The sequence below is a fragment of the Pleurodeles waltl genome, chromosome 1_2, assembly GCF_031143425.1.
Source record: "Pleurodeles waltl isolate 20211129_DDA chromosome 1_2, aPleWal1.hap1.20221129, whole genome shotgun sequence".
In the NCBI taxonomy this organism is placed as follows: domain Eukaryota; kingdom Metazoa; phylum Chordata; class Amphibia; order Caudata; family Salamandridae; genus Pleurodeles; species Pleurodeles waltl.
In genome coordinates, this window is record NC_090437.1 from 1,357,819,629 (window position 1) to 1,357,841,395 (window position 21,767).

Genomic DNA, 21,767 nt, shown 5'->3' on the forward strand with positions numbered 1-21,767 from the left:
CCTGCTACAATGTTTGTGTAGCACATTGCTTCTGTAGATGATACTGTGACGAACAACCACGTCTGGAGCCTCGATCTCTTGTGGGTGTTAAAGAAAGAGCATAAATTCCCACGCGCAAAAGAATCTGGGCTGTTACGCAGGCCTCTGAATGTTCTATGATTTGTCCTTTCTTCAGGAGTATGGTTTTCATGCTTGTATAGTCTTTTATTTGCTGCTATAATTTATTGTCATTCTTAAATATTTTTATAATGTTTACACATTCCATGTTATACCAGGTTTGCCTCTACCTTGTTACCTTCTCTTTTGTTCGCCCCTCTCCTCTAGGTCCTTCTCAAATACATCTACCCCTCTCAAAGTCGGAGCCATTTATCCATTTTGTTGTCTTCTTACCCCAGGGACTTCCCATCTTTGGGACACCCCAGACCCTTGGAGCATCTAAGCTGTGAGGGTGGTCATCCACCATGGGGAACAACTGCATGACGATGGTCAATGAGACCCCCTATGTATTCAGCTACACCTTCTCCTATCTGGGGAGTGACTGGGATCTTCAGGTGAGTATCTGAAGGGAATGCAAGCCATTTACAGGAGGGTCTCCTTTTAATGATGACGGCTTTACCATTCAATCAATCAATCATAGAATTTGTAAAGCGCACTACTCACCCGTGACAGTCTCAAGGCGCTGTTGATATGAATTCCTATCTCCAGGATACCAGACGTCTGTGCTGGCTGAACCAACTCTGTGGGGAGAACTTAGGGGCTTATTTACAAGAGGCATGTACCACCAGATCATCAGTTTCTCAAACGCTTGGGTGGCGCAAGCCTCTCAGTCATGTCTATGAGGCGACGCAAAGCCACGCTGCATGGCGTTGCATGGCCTCATAGCTATGTAGTAAGGCAAGGCAGTGCAAAGTACTGCATGGCCTTAATCTGTATGAAGGAGGCATTGCATGTGCGTTGTAGTGGTTTTCCCACGCACCACCCATGGATTTTGACGCTGCTCAAGATTTACAAATGCCTGTAAACCTGGGGCAGCATCGACATGTTATGCCTCCCCAGAGCAGGCGCAACATGGATAAATGTGTTCATTTCTTCCTGTTTTTTCATCTTTCCATGTGTGCTGTATTGTGCAGCAGACAAAGAATGACGAAAATACCTACATGGATTGTTTTTATGCAGGAAAGTTACCTTCCTGCACAAAAATAACCCTCCAACAACGCAGACACCCTTGCACCAAGTCGTGCACCAGCACTGGTTTAAAGGACAGGAATTCACCATATTTTGTAGATACAGTGGATTCCTGCCCCTTCGATTTGGTGTACGACAGCACTGCAAAAATACTTGTGTCGCCGCCCTATGCCAAATCTTTGTAAATGAGACCCTGAATATTTTATCGCAAAGGCTCTCTCCTACAGACTCTGCCTCCATTCACTCAGGTAAGAGGTTACCCTACCTCTGTGTTGACTACCGGGGGCGCAAAGACAGCAGCAAAAATTGTTTTAATTGCAGAATATTCCTGCTAATTGTTTTGGTGGGAGAATCTGCCCTGCACTACCAATATTTTCAGGATTTTTCATTAGAGTTTAACAAACTTTGCAAAGTGGACTAAAGCCATCAGAGATGTCTCTTCTCACGCATTATCGTTTGTATTTTTTCATTGATTGACACAACAGCTTCTACTATCACTCATCAACCCACAGTTTTGGACAAGCTGTTGCATTAAACCATAGCTGTGTCTGAATGATGAAATAGGGGGAGACTGTCAACCGTGCAGATGGCATCTGCTCTAATGAGGCCTTGAAAAGGGGCTGTGAGAAGCTGAGGTACCGACTTCCCTTGATCAAAAGAAGGATCTGATTCCAGTCTGATGGTCCTAGCTCACTATGGCTCAGGTTTACTAAACTTTCATGCAACGCAACGCAGTAAGTGAACTTGCTGCACTGCATTATGTGAAAGGGAGCGAGTAGAAATGCAGCATATTTACAAAGATGTGGCACACGCACTGCGTAGCACCAACGCGGGCACCCTTGTGCCACAACACAAGGGTGTCTGCATTCTTGTCAGAATAGTTTTTGTGCACTAAAGAATACCTTCCTGCACAAATACAATTCTTAGAAGTGTATTCCTCTTTGTATATGTGATGCGGAATGCCACCCACATGCAAAAAGGAAGTGACAAGGAGAAGTAAAGATATTTCTCCTTAGTCTCTGGTTGGTGCACCATTTACTAAATCTAGGGTGTGTCAAAATCCATAGGTAAATGCACAGGAACGCCCATGCTCCACCCATGGGATGCCTCCCTGACACAAGATGCTGTGTGCTGAATTGTGTTGTTTTTTTCATTAAACCAGGCAGTCCAGAATGCTGGAGCACAGCAACAGCCCCTGGTAGGGAAGAGGTGATACAAATAGTTTATTTTCATCGTACAGAGCCAGAGTTATGGATAACCTTGGAAGAGTCTTGCAATGAAACTCCTTCACCTATGAAGGAAATTGACTTTTAGAAGTGGGAGACTAACTTTGAATCTGGAGGCCAATAGCTATTGTTTCTGAATATAAGCAGATGTTCTCAACAGAGGATGAAACTGACACTCTCAAAATCAAGGGAGCTTTACCTCATTTTTTTCTTGAATATTTCCTGCCCGAAAAATCTGTGAATGTGTAAGCAGGGGGGCTTCTTGGTGAGTGCAATGAGAGTGTGTTCCTCAGATTTCCCAACAATCACTTTGTTGTAAGAACCATAAAATAGGATGCAACAAGTAGGGTCTGGCTTTGTTTGAGGGGCATTAAGTGGGTTGAGGGATTTCTGGGATGTCAGTGGCAAGAAAAACAATAAGTTGAAAAATAAAAAATGTAAATTAAGGTATTAAAATTAAAAGATTTGAAGTATCTGCATGCAGCGCAAAACAATCTCCAGTAATTAGAAAATGTGCCGGTGCATCGCTGTGAAGGGGAAGAAACCATCAGATACAGGAGCATATCTACATGGAGCTTGCACCATTATTGCATCGTTATTAAGCTCCATGGCACTTTCTTTGCTCCATATTTACAAGGGGACCCATGTGGCCCAATGCGTCAGTTTTTGTGGGGCTCCGTCAGAAAGAAACCTTTGCGAGAACCGACTGTGCCACACAATTAATAATGTATGCAGGGTAGTCATTCCTTCATCAAATCTCACTAATGACTAATGCAGTGATATTTAGAAGTTTGGCAATGTGTGACACTTCTTTCAGATGTGTCACGCTAAGCCTTGAATGTGTCAAAATGCCTATGCCTCTGCAACCCAGAGGTAGGAAATGACGCATCAGCTGTGTAATAGGAATCTGACCATCTGAAGTCACTTAACGCACTGTAATAAGTTATAAAATCATATCCTCTCAATGAGTGGTAGGTCTCTACATGTGACAATCATGTTGTAGGACCCCTTGACCAACCTGGGGCTATGGCACCTATGTTATCATCATCCAATGCAGCAAGACAATGTGACAAGTGATGGGCCGGGATTGCCATATCTCCATATGGGAATGGATCTCCAAGTCCAGCCAAGCGTACTCTAAAAGCACAACAGGTAAGTACACACATAAGGTACATAACACATAAATTGCCACTTTTCATTCCAACATATACTTGAATGCACTCATATTCAAGTGTCACTCAATATGTCACACATACTTAGGGATCTTTGTACAAATAAGAAGACTATGCCCACTGTAATGAGACACATAGCCATGCTTCACACTTGTATGCTTTAAATCCAGGACCAATGTAATAGAGTCCAAGGGTGGTTCCTCACCATTTCACACACTATTATATTGATCCCCACACATTAGCAAACTTTGGCAAGTCAAAACCAACCTATGTTTTTTGATGCGTTGCTGAAGTTCCGTCTGTCGCCAAGGCCAACTCCAGCAATACACCACTTTTGGGGCTGATGTGTTGTGGCATCCTTCCCACAAATGCGTCAGAATTTCTGACGCATCTTTGGGACCTTACGCCAGAGTGCCCGATATTTTAAATATGATACTTCCATTGCGTCGTAAACTGTCTTGACGCAGTGCAAGTTATTTTGATGCATCGCTGCTTTAGCGTAACAATGCGTCATTACTTGTAAACATACCCCACAATCTCTACTAACATCAAGAACATGATCCATACTTACAATACCATTAGGAGGCGCACTACAGGAGCTGCACCAGCAGGTGGTTGTGATTAGAAAAGCAGGGTCGCTGACAATGACATCATCAGTGAGGACATTAAAGATGGCAGTCCTGGTTCTTGAAAAGATACCGAAAGTGCTCTCGCTGAGAATGTCTGTTTGAGAATTCTTGCCTTCTTATCCCTACAAAGGATTCTACTACTGACTTGAAACCATCTTTAGGAGTTTGAGTTCTCTTACAAGTCTAATCTCATATTAAGTGGCCTACCAATGTCCTTGCATGGACCTGAAGCTTCAGATTTTTGTTCAGCTTAAATCCCAGGGATCTGATAGAGTCGACAATAAAGCAATGACTCGATGTGCAGCTGTGCTCGTATAGGACACTGCGGCACAGACATCAGTAGCACGACCGGAGTACAACTGTCCCATTTTAGATGTTAGATGGAGATCAAGGTTGGTGTGAGATATTTGAACGAGGAAGGTGATGCCTTTGGAGGAAGAGACTTTCAAGTACATCTTTATCACATCTATTGTGTTATCATTTTAAAAAATGTGTCCAACTCCACATCTTCATTTAGACCATGCTCCGGGGCATTCATGCTCCGGGGCATTCAGAGGCAGAATCCACATCCCTTATTTTTTTCTTTATTTTCTTTCTCTGCCTCTTCCTTTTTCTCTTTTTCAAACATGTGTAATAGCTTTATTTTCTGTTATTTTATGATCTCTTTAGAATATAACAGATTGTGTTGTGATTTATCAAGTTCATACTTTTCTGTGCTACTTGTGGCTCTCATAGAATAAAATCATTAGGTCATATTATCAAGCTTTTTTCCAGGCACAAACCGGCCACTTCATAGATTTGGCCCATTTGTGACTGTGAAAAAAAAGCATTTTGGTATGAAACAAGCCCAAACTGTGATTCAGTAGCATGCTACCCAATCGCATTTTTGGGTCGGTATTTGGAAGGGGCATCCCTGTGAATGATAAAAAAAGTTTGTTTACCACAATCTTCTCAAACAAAAGACGAAAAAAAACATGTATTTTTTAACACATCCCATTATTCTTTAAGGAAAACGGATAGCATAAAAAAAAAAAAAAGACTGCTTTATTTAAAAGCAATCACATACATAATGGTCTGTTGCCGTCAGTGGGCCACTATCCCTGTGATACATTGATTCCTAATGGGTCGCAAATTGCGACCTACCACACAAACTTTCATGAGACAGGTCAATTTGCAACCCACTAGGAATCTCTAAATGAAACTCAAGGAATTTTATATAGTAGAAAAAGCGACTTCATAATCGCAATTAGGTAATGGATATTCCTGATATTGGTACATCTGGCCCTTAGTTTCCACTGATGCCACAGCGGGTATGCTCATGGTCACCTGTCACTCTTGAGTCTCTACAAACATGGGGGAAGTAGGTATGTGCAGGTGTCCTGGGGCTCCACCAGCTAACCACAGATCTCTGCAGATGCACAGAGTGAGTGGGGTTTCCCACCGATGAGGCTGTGGGGCCATAGGGCGCGGACAGCACTGCTCAGTGAAGAGGAGGAGGGAAGGTGCATATTGGCAGTAGGCACGTATATTGTCGTTTTTGCGTGGGCTTAGTAGAAAGTATGGAGACAGCAAGGGCCAGATGTACAAAGCCTTTTGACGTTGGCAAATTTCCCAATTCGCAGAATCAGGCAGCTTGCAAATGCAAAAGCCATTTTTAAATATACAAAGACCAAAATGTAATTCGGTAACCTCGTACTGAATCGCAACTCGGGTTTGCAATTCAGTATTAAGAAGGGGCGTGTTGAGTGTGTCTCTTCCTAATACCAAATGGCATTGTAATATACAAATGTTTTGTGAATGAAATGCGCACACTTTCACAATTTACCGCCAAATTCAGGTTAGTGGTAACCCATTCGCAAATGGGTAGGGGCCCCAAGTGAATGTCTGTAGAAGCATTTTTCATTAGCAGGCAGTGGTCCAACAGACCACTGCATACTCTTCAAAAATGAAAAGAAAACTTTTCTTTTTTTTTTAAATTAAATGTATCCCGTTTTCCTTTAAGGAAAACAGGCTGCATTAGAAAAAAGATTGCTCTATTTAAAAGCAATCACAGACACAGTGGTCTGCTGACCCCAGCAGGCCCCCATCCCTGTGATTTTTGTGATTCTAAATGAGTCATAAAGCGAGACCTACCTCATTATTATTCATGAGGTACACATATTTGCAACCCACTGGGAATCGCAGAATGAGTCAAAGACACATTTGTACATTGATGTTTGCGGTAACCACATAGCAAATCGCAAAAATTTGGTACTTGGTGCTTGCAAATGATTACCTACGTACAACTGGCCCTAGGTTCTTTTTGGGTAATGCTAAGGAGTGGTGTGAGAGGGTGGCAGAGTGCCACGTATGTTTACTGTTAATTTGGTAGGAGGAAGGGACTTGTGGCCAGTGGGAGATGTGGGGTGTCAAGACAACAGGTGGAAAAGGGGTGTAGGACTGAAGAGGTGTGTTCTGTATCCGAGCACAAGGGGTGAAAGCAGGCACAAATGGCACAGGGGTCTTTGATAACATTAAAAAATGTAGGTGGGGACATGGGGTAACTGTGAATAAGTGGGATGTTTACCACCTCTGGGATCTTATTGACATCATAGAAAACCCAAGCTGCACTCTTTTGCTTCTATTGATATTAGCAAAAACCATTGGTAAAAACAATTGCTGCCATACACAGTTATTGATCATGATTCATTATTTCTGAAGTAAAATGTATACTAACTTAATTGTTTTATTCGTAGCCAATTTGTGCTGTTTACATTTTTATTTTGGTGCACATGATACTTTCTTTACATTTTCTGATTTCCTATCTATTTTTAGTTTTTTCTCTCTGACTTTTTCTATCTGTTTGTTTTCTGAAAGTTTTCTTATTGCATACTATATTCACCATTGTATAGCATATATATGAATATTATTTTCTATTGTAGGTTTTGTTGAAAATGTGACGGTTAATAAATAAATAGTAAACTAGATAAATAGTTAAATAAATCAAAAATGGGGGTTAGTTGTAAGGTTTCTTTGTTTAATGGTTGAGACATGGATAGATGATGCAACAACACAGACTCATAGTGGGGTTCATGGTATGTTCATGGTGAGATCATGCACTGCTGGTTCTGAGTGGGGAGATTTAAGATACATTATTATTAAACCCAGGTGTTTTGAGGGTTTGGTCCTGGTGTCCTGGATGGATCACGGAGAATCGTCTTGAGAAATGTAGTCTGTCCTTTCAAGAAACACATGGATCCTGATATTGTGACAGCGAGGGGTGTTCCTCCATTGACTGGGAGCAGTGAAGGATGTAGCCCTTAACTCCTGGTCTGATTTTTTTGTCCATTGATCCTATGTCCCTTTTTTCAGTGATAGGCTTATGTTCCACCTTCATAAGTGACCTTCCTTCTTCTGTCTTAGCATCATGCTGTCCTTCAGCCTGGTCAGACACTTTCAACCCAACAGCGAGAAATAATAAGCAACCTGTATGTGAAACCTGGACATCATAGTAAAGAAACTTGTCGTCAGAATCCAGATTTATGGCGCCAATACACTGGAATAGACAATCCAACGTTCTATATACGGGTGTGCAATTGGGATCAGTCAAAGATACACCTGGTCTGCAATCGTGGAGGAGACACCCCCGTCTGCCCTAACTATGGTAAGATTATAGATTCAGTTATTGCACATAAATATGTGAAAAGCAATTGATTGAAACCTTAATGCACCTCCAGAATTTATGTGAATTTTCCAAGTGCAAGCTTTTTTTGGGGCAAGTATCAGGGAGTAATTGTTAGGGTCATCCTTCTTTGTTTCAGCAAAAAGAAATATCTCTGTCTACAAGGCTTTGGTGGCGGTGTCAGACTCTACGGTAAAGCACCCCAATTCTTCCTTATTGTCCACAGTGGCCCCTTCCCCTAACCTGGGGATGGGGTGGCGGTGGTTCCTTGTCCTGCGGTTGACTCCATCAGCCTTGCCATGGCTCTTTCCTCTAATTTCTAGCATTCCAATGAGGACAGAACAGGGGGTGACCTGTTGCCATTAACTTCTTGTGGCTCTGCATGGCTTGACTATTGGTTGTCCATACACCTGTGACCTGCACACAAACTGCCGGTTGCTAGCCGAGTTATTCTTAATCAGATATGGTTTGTAGCAGACTGCCTGAGGCCCTTTGTCCCGGTAAATTGACTGCAAGGGTTTAAGTCAGGCTCCATGAGTGTTTGTGTCCTCATGAAGTCACAGCCAGGGTACAGACAGGCTACATAAGGGTCGTGCCACTCAGAATAATGAGTGTGCAGAGAACGAGCTAAAAAGCAGTGCATGGCTCGGAGGAATTAAGAGTAAGATGTACAAAGCCTTTTTCTGAGAATCGGCCCATTTGTGACAGCAAAAATGCTTTTTCAAATGTACAAAATGCGATTGGGTGACTTATAATGTACATTCCCAAGGGACTGGTTCCTCTTTGAGAATTATAATAATGATTTCTTTTAACAGCAGGGAGTGTCCTGCAGACCACTACCTTCACTTAAAAAATGAAACTTCAAGGGTTAATATTTCTCTTTTTAAATGCATCCCATTTTCATTTAAGGAAAGTAGTAATTCTTATTTAGTCCACTTTTGTTAAAAGGAAATGAATGCAATTAAAGATAAAAATTGAAAAGTTTGATTTTGTTTTTTTAAGAGTAGGCAGTGGCTCTGAAAACATGTTTATTCAACCATTCTCAAAGGTGAAGGGGTCCTTTAGGGACTCCTTCCGATTGGCAAATGGGTTACCACTAACTGTGAGTTGGCAGTAAAGTGCAAATATTTCACGACCACATTTTGGTCACAAAACATTTGTACATACCAAATCACTATGTGGAAGGGACGTCCTAGATATGCCTTTTCCAAATATAGATTTGCAAACCTAGATGGCGATTTGGGCTTCGTACATCAGAAAAGGCATTGTTGCATTAGCAAATGGCTGATTCCACGAATCAAGTCGTTTGAAAAACACAAACATGTTTCGTACATCTAGCCCATATTTATTTCTGTTTTTTCTGTCTGCAGGCCTTTAATGAAAATGCTCATACGTAAAAAAATGTGAGAATACCATTCAAAGCAGGTTGTGGGACTTGAGCTGTGAAAGAAACAAAGAGAAAGAATTAAAATGTGGGAAAAACATAGAGAAGGGACAAAATGAAAAAGTGAGAATGTAAGAAAAGGCAAGAAAGACAAAGATGACAGAAAAAAGATGGATGGATAGAAAGGGGAGAGAAAGAACGGAGGGTGAATGAAAAATGAGTGAAGGAAGGAAATATGAAAGGAAAGAAAAAAGTCAACAATAAAATGGAAGATGAAAGAATAAATGAAAGGGTGAATGGATGGATGGAAGAGTGAAAAGATCAATAGGTGAAAGAATCAACGATGGAAGGAAGGAGAAATGGATGAATGGAAAAGAGTGAAGTATGGATAGGCAAGCAGAATGATAAATGGAAACACAATATATTGATGGGTGGATCAATTAAAGGTGTCCGGAAGGATGGATGAATGGATGGACGGACTAGTGGACAGATAGATAGATAGTGGAGGAAATGACCAAACACATTGGGCTGGAGCAATCAATCGATGTATGGACTGGTGGAAAGACTGTTGGATGGGGTAAATGGACAGATGCATGGGGGATGGATTGACGGACGGATGGAGATGACAAAGTATGGATGTGCAAGTGGACAGATAAATGGATACATAATATAAAGATGTTTGGATCAATAAAAGTTGTGTTGGTAGGTGGATGGAATGGTGAAGGTATGCATAGGTGGGTGGATTAATATGTAGAAAGATGAACAAGTGGATGAAGAACTTAATGAAAAGAGGATGAAGGGGTGAAAGGAATTTTTCAAGGAGAGTCAGGTTTGCTGCTTTCTGTGCTTTGCCTGATTAGAGGTTTTTTAGTGTTTGGGCTACTCCCTTGTTCAACACTCATGTTATTTTAATCCTGTGGGTCTTCAAAGAGCCTACGCTGTATCACAGGTGACCTCAGTGCTTTGGGCTTCCTACATGTATCTAACATTGATACAAAGAGTAAACAGACACACATTACATTCAATTGTGGTCTGTGCTCTAAAGCAGATCGTTTTGACTCAACGTTTCCATGTGATCATTTTGGATCCCTTGTTTTTGAGATCAACCTCAGGAGACACATCTTTAGGTAGTTGAGATTGGGGTGCTGCGTTTATTCCTATGTTGGTGTTAATTTTGTATTAACCTGTTTGGTGTGTGGGTGTGTGCAAAGATGCATTTGAATTTGTGTTGTGTGTGTGCTGATGTTTATGCAAAATAGGTATACAAAACACTGATGGATTGGATACCTGTAGTTTCTCAGTCACTGATAATCACTCGGACTGCATCTCAATTCACTGTTAATATGAACACCATGCCACCTCAGCTTGGACCAAGCCATATGCAAATCAGTCTTGATCCTCCTCCAGGTGGAACAGTCCAGGCCAGTTCCTCCCTGGAACGAAAAACAAGCAATCCAGGACCAGTTTTGCCCTAGTTGTGGGCTCATCAGCCAGGTACAGCTTGGTTCCAGTAATACACTGTGCATGGGGTGCACCTCTGAGCATTCCCATCCGATTTAGGGTGACATACTAAAGTGTACAAAAAGTGATGGTTGAATTGCTTGAATTAATCTCAGCCATTGGTAATCACTCTGTCCTGTATTTCAATCCATCATTATCTTACACACCATGTGTGAGGAGAGGCCTCTTTTTGACATGGTTGGCCCCCACTTTTTGTCTAATATGTGATGTAGCATAGAAGCAGGATCCCTGTGACAGAGCTCTTTCCCTAAACTGCTGTGATGCATTAACACAATTGGAGATACATTTAGCTGCCCCATAAGTCCCTAGTAAATGGTACTCATCTACCAAGGGCAGCAGGTACTAAGGGTAGACCCTGGAGGGCAGCAGCATTGATTGTGCCAACCTCTAGGGCCCTGCATTCAGGTGCCCTCAGCACTGCCATTGCAGGCTGAGTGTCCTGATGCAAACCTAAAATACAAACTCAACATCGCACACTGCCTGTGTGCCCGGTCCACTATCCACTGCATGCATTATGACTCCCCTCTGTCAGGCCTTCCAGCACTATGGCAGGGTGCACCATATTATTTGTGAGGGCATATCTGCATGAGCAATATGCGCCCACTGTTTCTTTGATAAACCTGGGTAATAATGAGTGAACAGAGCAGCCTTTTTAATACATATGCTGGACATTGGTCAAGACAGGTTTCACAGCTACACGATGGCCACTCTGAACCCTGTGTTGTTTGGTATCAGACAACTCAGAATGATACATCCTGCCACTGCCAGACACAACTCTGTATCCCTGGGGTGAGGGATCCCACCCTCTGGGATACAGAACAAAGTCCTTCCTGGTTGGAGGTGCTAACACCCCCTCCCTCAGGAATGTGCACTGCCCTGTTGGCAAGCTTCAAAGGGCTTAATGCCTTTGAAACATGACCTCCAGGCCTGCTGCTAGCAGCAGGTGTCTGCTCTATTCCAAACCTCCACTTTTGGCACAAGCAATGTTGGGAAATTCAAACCTAGGACAGGAGGAGTTGCCCCACCTAGCATGCACCACCCCTAAGGTGTTGCCCGTGAGGTGGACTATCTATTTCATTTTCCCCCATCTTGGATGGAAGGTAAATACCAATTAAGTGTAGGGACGTGATCTCTTCCCACCTAACATGGTCACTTAGTGGGTGTATCCACCCTAAGGTAGATGACCCTTTGGTCACTACCACGTTCCCCTTAAAGCGCCCACTAAATACAGTATTTAGAAAGCATACCTATACTAAGAACTCAGATTTGACGGACAGAAAAATACCAAGAAGGTTCAAGGCATAAGAACTGTGAAGTTGCTGCATCAATGAAAAGGTGCCAAACCCTGCCTGCTGCACCCAGGACCCAACAACTGCCATTGAGGAACTGCTTGACCTCCAGGCTTCTCAAATTGCCAGAGAACTCCCTTATGAGTGGTGGCACCACTCTAAATCCAAAAGGAAACAACAAGCCAGTGAGGTCCACTTCACTGACCAGACCCTAACTCCAGAATCGGAAGCCATAGCCAGACAAACTTCACACTGATGACCGCGAGGACAAACCATGCCAGTGTGGCACGTTTGGTGGCACTGCACTCTCTAGCGGCTGAACCATACCAATACCCAGGGGGACTGGTCACCTAGCTTCAGACATCACGAAAAAACATTCCACCCGGGACTGAAAAAGGATCAGGAGGAAGCCCCAGTGGAAGAACTAAATAAGTATACAAAACAGTGATAGATGAAATGCTTGAATTAATCTCAGCAACTGGTAATCACTTGGGGCCACATTCCAATCCATCATTTGTTGCACACCATACCATGTTTCTGTTTATGTGGAGGCATGGGTGTGTTGTGTGTGTGCTGATGTTTATGTGCATGCATGCATGTGTTTTGTGCGTTGCTGTTTATGTGCATGCATGCATGGGTTATGTGTTTTGGGACTGTAGACCTTCCAACGGCACTAAAGTCATTTCTATTCAATTTCACATTGATCAGGATATGAAGAGAAGCTAAACCCATGAGACGGATTATGTCAGTTGGAGCCATGGATAGGCCTCTTCAGTGCGCTTAATTCCTCCGACACCCCTCAGCTGTCCCTCACCACCTCACACCTATCCCATAGGCTGTTCAGAATTCATATGTGAACATTAGAGCTAGATGTTAGTTCAAAATGCATCCTTCTGTCCATTTTATTCTATGATCGATTGCTTTTATTCTGAACCGTAAGTGCACAACAAGTCATGATGGTGTAATTTCTTAAATCATGAATCATAAGAATGATGCAAGATTCCCAAAATTAGGAAACATTTAACAGAGAACTTGAAATGTTGTCCCAGACAAATTGTAGTGCCTCCCTTTTTTTTGTGTTACTTTTTTCTCAACTCTCATCCTTTGACCTCCACCACCCAGCACTCTCAGCTTAGGTTGCCCTGGCTTCTTCCGAAACACTTCAGCCACTGCGCTATGCCACCTCATCACACCATCTCTCCTACACCAACATGCCAGACCCGTGTGCACCTTACATACTTCTCCATGTCTGACTCACTATCGATTTCCATTCCTGTTTCCAATTTTTGAGCTTCTGGACTTCCGTATTACTGCAAATTTCAGGTTCCTTCTGGACAAGAGTGATATGATACTGATCAGTGTTTACTCCTCTGTTCCTCACCATTTTACATTCGCAACCACTCTGTTTTCCTCCTGTCCCTTTTCAAATTCCCCTCAGTGCTACTTACTACATATTTTACAGTTGGAAGGAATTTGCATGTAGATTCTTCTAGAGTGAAATTCTTGTAGGTTTGGTATACTACAGAGTTTTGCATCTGGGAAGGATGGAAGTGCTCTCTAGCCCAGGTCAAGGGTTCTTGTCTTCTTAGACTGAGCCCCTATGCTAAACATCTGTCACGCCTACCCTAGCCAAGGCAGCCTGCCTTCAATCCAGGGACACTTCACTAGGGGCCAGATGTAGCAAAGGGATTGCGCCTCGCAAACGGCGAAAATCGACGTTTGCGAGGCGCAAAAGCCTCTTTGCTATTCAGAAATGCATATTGCGAGTCAGGACCGACTCGCAATATGCATTTCAGAATCGCAAATAGGAAGGGGTGTTCCCTTCCTATTTGCGATTCGGTCGCAAATGGAGTCGCAGTTACCATCCACTTGAAGTGGATAATAACCCACTCTCAAATTGGAAGGGGTCCCCAGGGGACCCCTTCCACTTTGTGAATGGACCCACAATGGACCCACAAATATTTTTTCAGGGCAGGGAGTGGCCCTTTAAGGAAAAAAAAACGGGCTACACTTAAAAAAAAACTGCTATATTTAAAGCAGTCACGAACATGGAGGTCTGATGACGACAGCAGGCCTCCATGTTTGCGAGTGCCTAGACTCGCTATGGGGCCGCAATTTGCGACCCACCTCATGAATATTAATGAGGTGGGTCATCGCGACCCCATAGCGAGTCGCAGTCGGTGTCTGAGACACCGTACTGCATAACATTTTGCGAGTTGCAAATAGCGAGTCGCTATGACTCGCTATTTGCAAGTCGCAAAATGTTTCTTTGCTACATCTGGCCCTAAGTCTTTAGTGCTGTGAAGGCCAACCAAGGCAGCCTGCTTGAATGCCCTCAGGATGCATCTGTGAGTTCATCTCTGAGACGGGTGGCCTCGTCATCTTAAACTATTTGTAGAAGGTTGGCATCTCTGTAACCAAGGTACAAATTGAGCGCTTGGCAGCTATTCCTTCTTAAAGCAGACATGCCTGTCATGTGATATTGCACGAGCACACGGTTACAACAACATTCTCCCTCCAAGGAGGAGCCTTGTAGTGACATAATGGTCTACATAGGATATAGTTCCAGATAGGAAGTCTTGCATTTGGACCACCAGTAAGTGTGATGTAATTTTGCTGCTATTGCCCACCAAGTGCCCATCTTAATGCCACATCTCATGGTCAAGCACCATGGTATAGCAAGACAAAACGATATTGCCCTGTAATAGAATGTTGTCATCAAATGAGGACATTCACATGTCACAGATTACTGGCTTTGGTTCTTACCCCTTTTTTATTCAACTTTAAGCAAAACAGGATGAAGATCGGATAGCACAGGAAAAGCAGAGAGAGGAGGCGGAGCGACAGCGGAGAGAGGAGGCGGAGCGACAGCAGAGAGAGGAGGAGAAGCGACAACAAGAACGTCTGGAAAGGGAGAAAAGAATTGCAGAAGAGATTGAACGAGAAAACAAGTCCCTGGAGGAAAGGCTGACAAAAACATCAGAGAAATTAAAAGAAAGGAGCCACCAGCGAGGACGAACCAACTTACAAGAGCGCTCACACATCATGCAGTATGCCGTGGAAGATGATGCTGAGGAGATTGACATTGACGAGGTACGGTAGACCAGGCATGTCATGCCAAATCAGATGTGATTAGATCAAATGTGTGAAACAGGGCTTGTGCTGGTGGATCTAGAGAGGCACCAAGCGTGGGAGGGGAAGAGAAAAGCTATAGGATACTGTGACACATAACCTTAATGCAGCCCTGGAAGGAGGAGTGCAGGTACCAAGGGAAAGCTTATGACTGAGTGAGAAAAATGCTGAGATGATCAGGGAGAAAGTGGTTGAGATGAGACGAGAGTGTGGAAGGGGTGGACATTGAGAAATGATGGCACCAACACAAGACATAAAGCCCTCACTATGGCTTGGGTTTTTCAGCCTGGACGATAATCACAGGTAAAATAACCCAAATCCCCATTACAAGTGTCTTCAGGTCTGACATTCTTAGGTCTGAAATCTCTGGAGCAGATAATATTAGTTCTAAATGCACCATACGTTGAAGTCTTGCTGCAGGGAGTAGCAGTCCACCTAGGTCACACACAGGTCTAGAAAAATACTCATTCCACCAATTTTTTTTTTGTTTAAGAAGCTTGATCACCAGACATTTTTCAAAGAAAGGCAAATCCATAATGCAGGTCTACACCATATTCATCTATCACTGTACCCATTATAGAATTATATAAAGGCACCGCTGTATAATAAATTGTTAAATTGAGAAATGTCTCATTCTATGGTTAAAAGTTAGCAGCAGTAAATGCATTTTTTGTTTAAGTATCTCCACCCTGTTTCTATAACATGATTCAATATCCACCTCCATCTTGCCAGTATTTCATCATTATATATTTTTCTACGTATATAAAGTATTCTTTCTACCTGCACAAGGTGGTCTGTGCTGGTTGCTTCCTAAAGGCAATTTCATAGACTACCCAGAACTCCAGCTTGTGATTATTAAAGCAACTATTTAAAAAAGGAGTACAAATTCTTCTTCCAACTGTGTAAAGGGTTTGACCCTTTGGTCCAAAATAATTGTTTGACTTCTCTAATCGCTCTCTTTTAAAAATCAGCCAGAGTTCGAGTAAGACTTGGTGACGCACTGAGATCCCTTCACAGCTGGAGTCTTAATTTTTCGCCATTTGGTTTGTTTTCTTGAGTCACTGATTATAGCAGTGACGAAGTGCTCATAAAATGTAGTATTTAATTTGTTTCTGAAGATGATTTTGATACATTTTTGGAATGTAGCCGAACAAAAATTACCTTCATGTCAATGTCACAAAATGACATTTTGCAAATTGATGATTCGTAAATTGATGAATCAACCAGCGGATTATTACTCAGCATAAGGGGCCAGATGTAGCAAACAATTTGCGACTCGCAAACGGCGAAAATCGCCGTTTGCGAGTCGCAAATGAGTGTTTGCTACGTAGAAATGCATTTTGCGAGTCAGAACCGACTCGCCAAAATGCATTTCCGACTCGCAAATAGGAAGGGGCGTTCCCTTCCTATTTGCGAGTCGCAGTGGTATGCAATTCCAATGGAGTTGCAGTTACCATCCACTTGAAGTGGATGGTAACCCACTCGCAAACGGGAAGGGGTCCCCATGGGACCCCTTCCCCTTTGTGACTGGAACCAAAATTATTTTTTCAGAGCAGGCAGTGGTCCAAAGGACCACTGCCTGCCCTGAAAAAATTCGAAACAAAAGGTTTCGGTTATTTTTTCTAAGTGCAGCTCGTTTTCCTTTAAGGAAAACGGGCTACACTTGAGAAAAAAAAAAACTGCTTTATTTAAAAGCAGTCACGGACATCGAGGTCTGCTGTTCCCAGCAGGCCTCCATCTCCATGAGTGCCCTGAGTCGCTATGGGGGCGCAAATTGCAACCCACCTCATTAATATTAATGAGGTGGGTCTTTGCGACCCCCTAGCGACTCGCAGAAGGTGTCTGAGACACCTTTCTGCATCCCAAAATGCGACTTGCAATTTGCGAGTCGCACGGACTCGCAAATTGCAAGTCGCAATTTGCTACGTTGCTACATCTGGCCCCTGATGTGTGATATTTTACCAAAGAAATAATCCTCATAATCAGTGCCCATCATCCGTCTTCTAATTTAGCCAAAATGTTTAGTCTGGCTACTCTTGGACCCAGATTAACAAACATTTTGCAGCTGATTTATTTCTCATAAGAGCCAAGAATGATTCCGTTTGTTCAATGATCCTTTATTCTTGACTTGATGTCATAAATACCTAAAGGGAACCTGGTGATTTCTACCTTGCAAAATATTTTGAAATATTTCATCTGAAGCATTAGCGAATACTAACTTAATTTTATTTCTGTTAATCTCATAGCCAGAGATACTGAAGAACCATCTATACTGTGAAATATCCTATCTATATTCTCTTTGCAAAAATAAAAATAGCAATATATCATCACATATACATGAGTATTGCAGGCTCCAGCTAGCTTAGGGCCAACCTGTATTTCATCTAGAATCAAAGCAGCTGTTGGCTCTGAACAGACAGCAGATAGTAATGGTGAAAGGGGACATCCCTGCCTCTTCCCTCTCCCTACTCTAACTGTCCCCTGATATTCTCCATTAAGTAAAATGTGTGGATCAGCCTTGCTATCTAATCACAAAACCAGACTGGTGTATTGGCCCAGAAAACTAATTCACCTTCAAACTGCTGCCACATAAACCCTGCTCACCCGATCAAGCGCCTTCTCAGCACTTGAAAAAAGCACCACTAGTGATGTGTCCATAATAATGATCTGGGGCATAATAAAATATTTAGCATTGGCTGTCAGCCATCTTCTCGATATGAAACTTTTTTGTTTATGATTGATGATATTAGAAATAATTCAAAATAATCACCATGTCCTCTCTGAGAGTAACTTCATAACAACATTAAAATCTCTATTCAAAAATATTATACGCCAGCAGGATCCTCATTATGTTTTTTATTCTGGTTTCCAAAATTACAATAATTTAACCTCTGTTTACCTCCCAAAATCGCATCATACAATTGTACCAGCTCAGGCACCAATTCAGCTTGAAGTGTCATACATTTTTACTACAAAACAGTCCTTTCCAGGAGCCTTAGCTGATGACAAAAAGGCCATAAAACCTGCATTCGCTTCTACAGTAATCAATTTTAGAAGAGTATTATGCACATTCAAATTTATCCTTTTAAGGGTGGCTGCATCTAATAATCTTTCAATTCAACATCAGGGAAAAGGAATTCTCTATGTAATTTTTATAGAACCTCAACAATCCATATTTGATATTATATTGTATGAGAAAGTAGCCTCTTTCTAGCCTTGTTACCCCCACTTTTGGCTTGTTTGTGAGTGTATGTCAGGGTGTTTTCACTGTCTCACTGGGATCCTGCTAGCCAGGACCCAGTGCTCATAGTGAAAACCCTATGTTTTCAGTATGTTTGTTATGTGTCTCTGGGATCCTGCTAGTCAGGACCCCAGTGCTCATAAGTTTGTGACCTATATGTATGTGTTCACTGTGTGATGCCTAACTGTCTCACTGAGGCTCTGCTAACCAGAACCTCATTGGTTATGCTCTCTCTTTACAAATTGTCACTAACAGGCTAGTGACCAATTTCACCAATTCAGATTGGCATACTGGAACACCCTTATAATTCCCTAGTATATGGTACTGAGGTACCCAGGGTATTGGGGTTCCAGGAGATCCCTATGGGCTGCTGCATTTCTTGTGCCACCCATAGGGAGCTCTGAAAATTCTTACACAGGCCTGCCACTGCAGCCTGAGTTAAATAACGTCCACGTTATTTCACAGCCATTTACCACTGCACTTAAGTAACTTATAAGTCACCTATATTTCTAACCTGGTAAAGGTTGGGTGCTAAGTTACTTAGTGTGTGGGCACCCTGGCACTAGCCAAGGTGCCCCCACATTGTTCAGGGCAAAATCCCTGGACTTTGTGAGTGCGGGGACATCATTACACGTGTGCACTATACATATGTCACTACATATGTATAGCGTCAGATAGGTAACTCCGAATATGGCCATGTAACATGTCTAAGATCATGGAATTGTCACCCCAATGCCATTCTCTAGCACAGACCCGGGCACTGCCAAACTGCCTTTTCCGGGGTTTCACTGCAGCTGCTGCCAACCCCTCAGACAGGTTTCTGCCCTCCTGGGGTCCAGCCAGGCTTGGCCCAGGATGGCAGAACAAAGGACTTCCTCAGAGAGAGGGTGCTACACCCTCTCCCTTTGGAAAAAGGTGTCAGGGCTGGGGAGGAGTAGCCTCCCCCAGCCTCTGGAAATGCTTTGATGGGCACAGATGGTGCCCATCTCTGCATAAGCCAGTCTACACCAGTTCAGGGATCCCCCAGCCCTGCTCTGGCACGAAACTGGACAAAGGAAAGGGGAGTGACCACTCCCCTGACCTGCACCTCCCCTGGGAGGTGCCCAGGGCTCCTCCAGTGTGCTCCAGACCTCTGCCATCTTGGAAACAGAGGTGCTGCTGGCACACTGAACTGCTCTCAGTGGCCAGTGCCAGCAGGTGACATCAGAGACTCCTTCTGATAGGCTCTTACATGTGTTGCTCGCCTATCCTCCTTCCTAGGTAGCCAAACTTCCTTTTCTGGCTATTTAGGGTCTCTGCTTTGGGGAATTCTCTAGATAACGAATGCAAGAGCTCATCAGAGTTCCTCTGCATCTCTCTCTTCACCTTCTGCCAAGGAATCGACCGCTGACTGCTCTGGACGCCTGCAAAAATGCAACAAAGTAGCTAAGACGACTACTGCAACCTTGTATCGCTGATCCGGCCGCCTTCTCGTCTGCTTTCCTGGTGGTGCATGCTGTGGGGGTAGTCTGCCTCCTCTCTGCACTAGAAGCTCCCAAGAAATCTCCCGTGGGTCGACGGAATCTTCCCCCTGCAACCATAGGCACCAAAAGACTGCATCACCAGTCCTCTGGGTCCCCTCTCAGCACAACGAGCGTGGACCCTGGAACTCAGCAACTCTGTCCAAGTGACTCCCACAGTCCAGTGACTCTTCAGTCCAAGTTTGGTGGAGGTAAGTCCTTGCCTCCCCAAGCTAGACTGCATTGCTGCGTACCGTCTGAGTTGTCCTCCGGCGTTGTGGGACCTTCTTTTGTGACTTCGGGTGAGCTCCGGTTCACACTTCTTCGTAGTGCCTGTTCTGGCACTTCTGCGGGTGCTGCTTGCTTCTGAGTGGGCTCTTTGTCTTGCTGGACGCCCCCTCTGTCTCCTCACGCAATTGGCGACATCCTGGTCCCTCCTGGGCCACAGCAGCATCCAAAAACCCTAACAATGACCCTTGCAGCTAGCAAGGCTTGTTTGCGGTCTTTCTGCACGGGAACACCTCTGAAAGCTTCTTCACGACGTGGGACATCCATCCTCCAAAAGGGAAGTTCCTAGTCCTCTTCGTTCTTGCAGAATCCACAGCTTCTACTATCCGATGGCAGCTTCTTTGTAACCTCAGCTGGCATTTCTTGGGCATCTGCCCACTCCCGACTTGAGTGTGACTCTTGGACTTGGTCCCCTTGTTCCACTAGTACTCTCGTCTGGAAATCCATTGTTGTTGCATTGCTGGTGTTGGTCTTCCTTGCAGAATTCCCCTATCACGACTTCTGTGCTCTCTGGGGAACTTAGGTGCACTTTACACCTACTTTTCAGGGTCTTGGGGTGGACTATTTTTCTAACCCTCACTGTTTTCTTACAGTCCCAGCGACCCTCTACAAGCTCACATAGGTTTGGGGTCCATTTGTGGTTCGCATTCCACTTCTAGAGTATATAGTTTGTGTTGCCCCTATACCTATGTGCCCTTGTTGCAATCTATTGTGACTCTACATTGCTTGCATTGCTTTCTATTGCTATTACTGCATATTTTTGGTATTGTGTACATATATCTTGTGTATATTTGCTATCCTCATTCCGAGGGTACTCACTGAGATAGTTTTGGCATATTGTCATAAAAATAAAGTACCTTTATTTTTAGTATATCTGTGTATTGTGTTTTCTTATGATATTGTGCATATGACAGCAGTGGTATAGTGGGAGCTTTGCATGTCTCCTAGTTCAGCCTAAGCTGCTCTGCTAAGCTACCCTTTTCTATCAGCCAAAGCTGCTAGACACCCCTCTACACTAATAAGGGATAACTGGACCTGGTGCAGAGTGTAAGTACCCCTTGGTACTCACTACAAACCAGGCCAGCCTCCCACAAGCTGGACATAGGTAGTTTCCTATGTCCAGTGCACGCGTAAAATGGCGTTCCTGCACTCACAAAATCTGGGAAAATAGTCCTGGAGGTCATGGGGGCACCTCTGCTAGTGCAGGGGTTCCCTCACACACAGGTACTCTGCACCCTGCCCTCAGGGCTGAAGGACCTGCTATAGGGGTGACTTCTAAGTGACCTGGTGCAGTGTAAATGGCAGTGAAAGGGTGCATGCACCATTTCAAACAGGCTGCAATGGCAGTCCTGCAGAAGCCTTTGCATGGGCTCTCTATGGGTGGCAAAAGAAATGCTTTAGCCCATAGGGATCCCCTGCACCCCAATGCCCTAGGTACCATATACTAGGGACTTATAAGGGGGGACCAGTATGCCAATTTTGGGTGAAATACTGGGTTGCTGGTATGCAGTGACAACATTTAGAGGAGAGAGAGCATAAT

At 43.6% G+C, this 21,767-nt stretch overlaps 1 protein-coding gene across 1 annotated transcript in view; it reads left to right on the forward strand.

Annotated features, from left to right (window-relative positions):
* The first annotated feature begins 461 nt into the window (after positions 1-461).
* Positions 462-21,767, forward strand: part of LOC138257365 (uncharacterized) — a 125,578-nt gene continuing 104,272 nt past the window's right edge. Inside the window, exons 1-3 of the mRNA XM_069205901.1 lie at positions 462-551; positions 7,615-7,855; positions 14,856-15,160. Coding sequence (XP_069062002.1) covers positions 462-551; positions 7,615-7,855; positions 14,856-15,160 — 636 coding nt within the window. The remainder of the gene's footprint in view (positions 552-7,614; positions 7,856-14,855; positions 15,161-21,767) is intronic.